General features: G+C 36.9%; 1 protein-coding gene across 3 annotated transcripts; it reads left to right on the forward strand.

The window, feature by feature from the left end:
- Positions 1-223: 223 nt before the first annotated feature.
- On the forward strand, positions 224-9089 carry LOC131775732 (thyrotropin receptor-like). Of its 3 annotated transcripts, XM_066159657.1 has the most exons (6): positions 224-371; positions 3121-3202; positions 4728-4847; positions 5593-5799; positions 6331-6402; positions 7734-9089. In XM_066159657.1, the coding sequence occupies exons 4-6, from the start codon at positions 5597-5599 to the stop codon at positions 9079-9081; spliced, it is 1623 nt and encodes a 540-aa protein (XP_066015754.1). In that variant the 5' UTR covers positions 224-371; positions 3121-3202; positions 4728-4847; positions 5593-5596; the 3' UTR covers positions 9082-9089. The 3 variants fall into 3 exon arrangements, with proteins under 3 accessions (XP_066015754.1, XP_066015755.1, XP_066015753.1); XM_066159658.1 differs by lacking the exon at positions 4728-4847; XM_066159656.1 differs by lacking the exon at positions 3121-3202.

Consider the following 9089-nt stretch of genomic DNA (forward strand, 5'->3'; position numbering starts at 1 on the left):
CAAACGAATATTTTCACTGAATAGCAAAATACGTGATGTTTTCGATTAGATTAATTTCGATAGAAAGTGTTTTATTTGAATTATTTGTTTCCTTCCGAGAATATTAGACAATGGCAAATTTACACAGCGATGAAAACTTATCAATTTATTAATGGTATAACATTCTAAAAGATTACCGCTTGACGTCACACATGATTGTATTTACATCCTTTCTGATGGCCTCCGTGATCTTTACGATGTTATCTTTCCGTAATAGGAGTTGACTATCGCATTTGCGGCTATTACGGCTCAGGGAGTGGACATAAGGGGTCTAAAACAGAGACTAAACTTTTGGTGAGATATTTCAAGAAACAGCCCAACAACGACCAAAGGTACTCGACGAGAAATCTCAATCAAATTTCTTATTATGTATACTCGATGTTACACGTTCCTGTTATTCAGGAAGATAACACCACAATATGTCGTTGCAACCGGTGTCTTTTGTAAGAAATGGAGATACAGTGTATGCTAGTATTTTTTCCTGGCTAATTTTGTCCTAAAAAGGTGGGAAATTTTCGACAGCTTTGGGCATTTTCAAGTTTATTTTTGCTGAATTGCCTTGCTACAAACCGCAGCTTTTTCATTATACACATTAGCATAATGTTGCTCTATTTCATAGCGAGATTACTCCATTCGATATCAAAATGTAATTTAGTGGCAAGAGAATTCCATTGCTGCTTCATGGCAACATTTCTATATTTTATATTAGTTTGGAGGGTGTTTTTAACAGTAAATATGAGAATGCTCTCAGCAAACAAAGACGACCATAATTAATTTTTATTCCATTATTTTTTGGTTCATGAAGAGTAGGTGTCTATATGCACGAAACCCTAGGAATGATAAATTTGTGTCGTTTTTTTGTCTTTTTTTAACGTTGTAAAAAAGGTAAAGGAAAGGTTTCTGATTTAAAAATTTGTCGCTCTTCTCGAAGCGTGCTTCCATCCTAAAATAAAAATTGGCCATGAACACAGACTAGGGATGATATATTTGCGCCGCTTTTCTTTTCTTTCTTTTTTGGAACGTTGTAAAACAGGTAAAGAAAATGTTTTTGATTTAAAACTTTTACTTAAACGTTCAATGATGTTTTGTCACTCTTCTCGAACCGTGCTTGTATCCCCAAATAAAAACTGGCCATGAACACAGACATTTTTCCCACGCCACGTCTTTGTGTCAAGTGAAACAAATAAATAGACCCCAATTTTAAATTCATTCCTTTAGAAATGTCAGAAAATGCTGTAAGTAGAAGGTGCGTGTAAATTGTCATTGATAATAGTATGAATTGCCTTTGATGAACATAAAGCTGTGTCAAAAGGTTTTTGTAATATGCGCAAGCAGTAAAAATAACCCACGAATTGTTATTTCATTTTAACAGTTGCGTCTTTGCGGGCGCTTATGGAAACGTACTGTTTACTTTATTGTGTCCATTGTTTGATCGCCATAGGATATCTGGCTACTCAAATGTGAAAGTTTTGCTAAAAAATTAAGTGCGAATCGTAATAACACCTAAGGAAAGATTTCCAAAGCCCAAGTATCCTTAAGCGGCACCACCTATAAAGAGCGTACTGAGATGAGCTCTGATACTCAGTATTAGGATTATCGTCAAGGTTTATGTTACAAAATATGAAAAATAACTCATCAGGGTCATTAAAAATGAGGGAGCGAATGTTTATCTGTTGAAAAATAAGTAATACCTTAGCAACAATAGTGCCCGCCAAGTATGTATTTTTTTTTCATTTTTTTCCGAAGTTGTTTAGTTTTGCATTTATTTTTGAATTCATTTATGTACAATAGTTTAAAGTCTCCGGTCTTGGATTCACTGTATGTTATCAATATTATCATTATTGTTATCGTTATTTTTTGTTATTACCAATATAACGACAAAATTTAAAACGTACTCATGCCAGGCTTACAAATACAAGTTACAAATTTAACCTCACGACCCCTGGGAGTACTAGTTATACGAGAGTAAATATGAAGTTATGGTTTAAGTTTCAAAATTGAAAAATTAGCATTTTAGAATTAAGGGAGAAGAAATTATTTTTACAAAGCGGTAAATGGTAGGCAGAAAGCTTTTGATCTCATCTGTCACCCCTTTATCGGCCTCAATCGCTTCTGATTTGAAATTTATGACATCTAGATTTCCTGATATTTCGAGTTTTGCTTTACTTTATCCAGTCTTTTCCTTTCTTGCCATGGAATATTTTGCCCATGTATTATTAGGATGTCATCTCTTTTCTTTTTTTTCGAAGTTGTTTAGTGATGTGTTTTTAGCAGCCAAATAAAAGATTAAGTGTCGACTTGTTTTCCTATGAAATTGAAAATTGCTAGGCATCAATGTCGCCCGTTGCTAATTTCAAATATATTTTTTAAATATACATTTCTTATTTCAAGAACAAAATTAAGAGATGAATTTGAAGAGAGAGTGAAAATAATATATTGTTTTCCTTCATAAAATATGCGTGTTAGATTGATTTCGAGAACAGCACCCAAATTTGAATAAAAAGCAACATTGGGGTTTTCGATACGATTTAGGATCGTGCGGCATTGCACTTGTTGTAGAAAATAATAACAACATGTTTACCTTACCTTGCTGAGTTTGTTAGCTAAAATACCCAAAGTCTGATCATCAATTTTCGAGATAGGAAAGTTTATTCGTCATATTCTCCCTTTTCAAGGTCTATCGCATATATCAGTTCCTAATTTTATGGTAGAGAAGTTTCAACTTTTTTCCAAAATGTAAATCAAATTTCTATCGTTTTACTGAAAGTGTCATTTTAGCTTTAAACACCAGAACGTGTTGCGTTCTTTACAATTTTTTAATGAATTGAAATAAAGATTCATTAGTTTATCAAATTCAGAAACTGTTCGCAGTGTTATTCATAACACGATCGAAAGACATCCCTTGATCTTAGGCAATTTGGAAATTTAATCCGTTCGGACCCCCTCTGATGTCAAATTTTTTTTAGATAATATCAACAAGGTTTATGCACCCGCCGGAATTACTAACAGGACTTTTTGATATGGTTGTCATTTTTATTTACATATATTACAACTCGTTATGCTTGCGACTTGTTATTCTAGATTTTAATTACCCGTAGGATCTGTAATTTCGCTAGTCTCTCGCATCTGATGGCCACAGTTCAAATGGACTCCATACTTTAAGGTGAGAATATTGCACATTGTTTTTCTCCAATTCTTAAACCAAAGACAAGAGTTGTATTTGCTTATAAACTGGCTCAACAGTTTGATAGATATTCCATCAGTGCTTTGGGTTTCTAGTCAGACGGAAGTTTTTTTCTTAGTTTTTCGTTGATTGGGGGCCTGACTTGTTCAGTTGTAATGGAAATATAATCATATCCCTTGAAAGGCATATCGCAATCCTATAGAAAGCCACAATGGAAGCTAACGTGTGTCCAAAAAAGTTAAAGCGTGCTGGTCTGGAAAAAGCCGTAATACCCGCAGTCGGCCGCACGGCTCTCTTGCGTTTTCAACACACAAATAAAGGAATATGCTGCGTTTTTCGATTAATTGTGAGTTTCTTGTTCTGTTATAGAAGCCTTTTTTTTTAAAATGTCCAGCACACCCTCTACTTATGTATATAATCCTGTCTTGTGTTTAAAGATAATATATTTCAAAACTCAGCTGCTATATTGTAGATTCCTATCGACCTAGGGGAGGGGGGAGGGGGGAGAGGGCGAAGGGTATTTGGCGCGAGGTCATGGTGTATGGTCTCACTTCTCCATGCGAATAAGATTTTATGGTGTGATCGCCATTGACTCTGCTGATTAATTCTACTCATTGTGGCGAAAACCTAAGTCCCGGACACCGAAGACCTTCCTTTTAGCCGAAGATCATTCTATGAACTGGCCTTACGCAGATGATCTCAGTACCCAAACAAGCAAACTAATACCCTGTTCACACTAGCAAAACATGTTAATTCAAACAGGTTTTCGCTGAAAATAAATCAGAAAAAGACAACTGAAAAGCTGAACTTTCCATGCATAGGTTACAAGTGATTACTAACTTGTATTTTCAATATCCTAAATTTGAAGGCGATAAAGATCGGTTTCACTATCACACAACACGACATTTGAATTTTCCCATAGCTAACATGGTGTTGTTTTAGTCATCAAGCCTGGTCGTCCCTGACGACAAGAAGAGACGCCAGAACTTTGTTAAACAAGAAAATGAGTTGATAATGTAAATTGGCCGCCGTTAAGAATTACTAGAGCTGACGTTTCGAACGTTAGCCTTTCGTCAGGGCGAATGGCGACAGGCTAATGCTCGAAACTTCAGCTTTAGAACATTTTTCAAAATCAACTATTTTGACAAAACCAAATTGTTATGTTATATCCCCCTACCGACGAAGTACTACAGCTTCTTTAGGAACGTAGCTCCTTTAGACAGGCAAAGAGAGGGTAAGCCAGACGGATAAACAGAGACAAACAAAAGGACAAACAACCACTAGCCGGAGAAAAAAAAATACGGAAAGACAAATTCACATCGGCAGATGAACCACAGTTACAAATCTTTATTTACTTGCATTGGGTTGCCCTCTCTTCTCCTCAGAGGGGAAGATGGATGTCACATATTTGAGATATTGAACCAAATATCTATGAACTGAACATTTACAATGGGGTTAATCATGGCTGAAACTTATAGAACATTCACCTCTGCTTCTTTTACAGGCGTGTGGTCATGATACGCCCTGGAATTCTACCCCTTACGTAACATTCCTACACTTGTGTGCTAACTGTTGTCGAATTTTGCTTAACTGAATTGGAATCGTTTGGGAATCATACAAACAGGTAAAGAATATTTTTAAACAAATAGATAGTCTCTTCTATGATCGGACCTTGAGAAAGTGTCCCTTAACTTTAGTGTCAATTTGAGACCTCATGGAAAGCAAAAAGAGTTAGTTTCCAAATTGCTTTCCGAAAAACATTTCCTACTCTGAATAGAACGATGATCTATCACTGGTACAATATCCCTCGCCACCTCTCTACGTATTTTATCAGGTTCCCTCTACGTGTTTGCTGATGCATGTTTATATTCATAAGCGGATGGGCAATTTTAGAGTGCAATTCCTTGTAAAGAACACAACACAGCAACCTCGCCATCTCTCCAACTAATCCTTTCCCATTTAAAGTATGGAGTGCCCTAAACCTTACGCCAACGCATCTCCCTACTTGTTACTGACATCTTACCAAAACTTTAAGTATGTTGGGAAAAATTAGAATGTGCTTGCTTCTTTGCTTTTATCACACCTTCTTTCGCCCCAATAAGAAGTATAAAAGGATAGACTAGTAGTGGAAGTTTAGGTTTCCAAAGGGAAAAACCTTTTATTCCAAATGGGAATCCGCACTGGTCATATCAAGGGAAAAATGTCAATGCTCCTGGTCATTACAAAGCATTTAGACAAAGTTATCGCCATCTAGATGTTTAAAGGGTCAGTGAAGACTCCTTTGAGGTCTCTTTACGGTATCAAAGATCTGATTTCTTTTCATGTTTCCTGAAAAGGCTATTGACGTCAACTTGTTTCTCTACCAACAGGTGCATGGTGAAGCAAATCTTCGCACTTCTGTTTGTGGCCATCTTTTTGTCTCCTTCTTTCTCAACATCTGTCACAGAGATGTGTGTCACGCCAGTCTGTCGTTGTTCATCTGATCCAAGTTATAACGTGACGGTCATTTGCTATACAGACGACGTAATGTACGACTTAAACCATTCCATAAAGAAGGCAGAGGAAATCGTCGCTCTGTACGTAAATAGCTATGACTCATTATTTTACATTCTTTCTTCTTCTTCTGTTTCCTTCTTCTTTGTTAAAGCTTGAAATCGTCTTTGAAAATGTTCCTAAGTACGTCAGTGAGGAACTTGGTGTCCCCACTGAATTGAAGAGGAAAGATTCGAGATACTTTTATGTCAGTGATCATTGCTAATGCTGAAAAAACTAAAAACTTTCACTCTCCTGCAGCATTATCGAGTTAAATCTGCTCAATTCTTTGGTTGGGCACTGTGTAACAAGCACAACTTAATTGTTCTGTGCTGGGTTACCTGAAGCCCAATTAAAACTAGTCTCTGTTTGGTGGAATCAAAAAGCAAACTTGATACTGGTACACGAACATTCGTCGTCCAAGAACAACGGTGGTACTCACTGAAATATAGAACCAAAAATAATAATAGAAAAATGCCTAATGATGACATAGTTATTAGGCTCAAGTAGAAGTAAGGTTTGTTCGAGTCTCCTAACAAACTATATCACTTTGACCAAAGGTTATTCTTTTTTAGTTCTGTCGTAGATGATAACGCTACCAATATACCAGAAGGCACATTTGCCAAGTTCATCAATTTAAAATACCTGTAAGTATTTTTATTAGTAACTTGTGATCAAATAGAACTTTTTGGTTTATTCGTATTGTTCTCCCTTGCCTTCAAGCTAATTTTTATGCTCAAAGAATACTCGTTTTCACTTAAAGTTTGTTAAATCAACGTATCTGAGGAGCACAGCAACATGGTCTAACAATATGGTGTAAGACATGGTTTGATGCTACTCTGGTTTAAAGATTTAATATATGTAACCGAGAAGTTACAATTCATAGAACTAACGTTTCGACACTCATGTCTAATGCCCTCATTAGGGGTGATCTAATCGCTGCAACAACGAAGAGGACCTTTTATATGCTCACTAATTGGTAGCGTCGATTAGTGGTAATAATAGATAAATCACTACTAATCTACATTACCAATGGCACCTTTATTTGAAAGCCTGTCTGCGCTCCTTTAAATCGCGATGATGGCGGCTTATTACCTGATGCCTATTTAAACTCGTCCGAAAAAAGGGCAACTAATTAGTGAGAATATAAAAGGAACTCTTCTTGCAGCGATTAGATCACCCCTGAAGAAGGCACTAGACATGAGTGTCGAAACGTTGGGTCTATGAATTGTAACTTCTCGATTACATTCATTAAATATTTCACCAAAGTAGCATCAAACTATGTCTGATTTTCCGCCTGGTTGCCTTGTGAACTTTAATGTGGTGAAAGATTGCCCATTGTGAAGCTCGATTGGGTTCAACAGTTTCGTTACCATTGATATTGAAACCTGTCACATATATATATTGCCAAGTTAAAAACTTAGCTCGAAGTCATTTCGTGAAGTAATTTACCTCTAAGTAAGCTTTTTCCGCTAAAAAAGATGGCCTTGGTATATACCTTTGGATATAATTTTGAATTTTGTTCGAAAAACGACAACAACAGCAAAAACGACCATGGTGAACCTATTAGGTACATACATTATATCTATTTAACTGACATAATATGTTTTTACCGATTATTCATCGGAGTGGATATCTACTAAGCTGTTAAGCAGCAAGGTCAATATCCACAATTTTCACTTACATCAAGACTGTTGAATAATTGTTGTAGTATATACCACATACGTAGAAACCATAGAATCAATGTAGTTTTTTTCAATATACCGAAAAATGATCGCAAATTAAACCCTTGACGCATGATTCGTCTCTTCAGCTGCTCGAAGAAGAAGTTTGCTTGTTAATCACCTCCGAATTAACCCATGCGCAAAAAGCACATCTCAAAGATGTGGTATATGTATTAACGATCAATATTTACATGGGATGCCGTGTGAACTATAATGCAACCTCGCGATTAATTACCAATTTGCTTTTCTCAAAGGGAACTCAAATTCAAAAACTTGAAAACCTGGAATGGGAATATTTCCCGCGAGCTACCTTCTCTCGAAGCAATTTCATTGGTGACTGAAAATACCTTTGTTCCGCCTTCACACGTTCTCAAAGCGTCAAGCCTTCAGCGCATCTCTGGTGTTACTTGGAGCAGTGCTTGCAACAACAAGACACTTATAAAGAACCAAACTCACTCAAACGTGACGCTTTTCAAGAAAGGGGTGTATGACATTTACCCAAAGTCACGCTGTCGAGGTTCACGCTACCTTGTCGAATCAATATCTCGCTTATTTGCTAAGTATGGATTTGTAATTGCTTTCGATGAAAAATGCTTCACCTCTGAAGTGACAGTCATCCCAATGCATCGATGCTGGGAAAGTGCCAATGAAGCTCTATATATTGAATACCTGTTAACTCCATTAATAATAATATTCAACTTGACAGTGTTTTTTACAATGGCTACCACAAAAACACTCAGAAAACTACCTTGTATGTTATTAGTTGCAAATTTGGCCTTGAGTGACTTTTTCCTAGGAGTGTACACCCTTGCTATCACGTCATCACGTCACGCTATGACTTATCAAGCCTTCGTTAGCGTGATGAGCTCTTTGTGTCCAGCCATTGGTTTTGTGTGGGTTGTCGGACAATTTGCAGCAGCTCTTTCTTCATTGCTGTTGACTACTGAACGATACATAGCAATTATCTTCTCCATGAGACCAAGTATCTCTGTCACAGCAAAGGTATGCCTCTATTGCATGGCTGCCGCGTGGGTAATAGCTGTATTTATGGCATCCCTTCCATTCTTCGGTGTGGGAACATACACTACGACTACCTTCTGCCTTCCGATCCAGCCTGCGAAGGGAATCCCTCATTCATTTGCATACAGCGCCAGTGTCGTCGCAATTGGAGTTTTGTTGTACATCATCACTATTCCCATGTATCTCCATATTTTTGTCCATGTGAGGAACTCTGGAAATCAAATGGGAATAAAGCGAGATCTAAAACTTGCCAAAAAGATTTCAATCCTGGTCACAAGCAATTTGATGTTTTTTCTTGTTCCTGTGTTTATAGGAGTATTATGGTTGATGACTCAAACTTTCAGCAAAGTTTCTTTAACGACCAGAGAAATTTTGGTGGGTTCATTAACAACTGTTTGTTTTAGCATCAACTCCTTTTTAAATCCTCTTCTTTATGCATTTAGAGACAGAAGGTTTCGAGTGACATTAAGGCATAGATTACACCGTCTTATTCATCCAAACACCACTTTTGTGCAACACGTCAGCTATAGATCAGCGGCTGATACAAGATCTAATGCCGGGAACACTATAAAGCTTAAATAGACAAATAA

Source organism: Pocillopora verrucosa, chromosome 12 (assembly GCF_036669915.1).
Source record: "Pocillopora verrucosa isolate sample1 chromosome 12, ASM3666991v2, whole genome shotgun sequence".
Classification (NCBI taxonomy): Eukaryota; Metazoa; Cnidaria; class Anthozoa; order Scleractinia; family Pocilloporidae; genus Pocillopora; species Pocillopora verrucosa.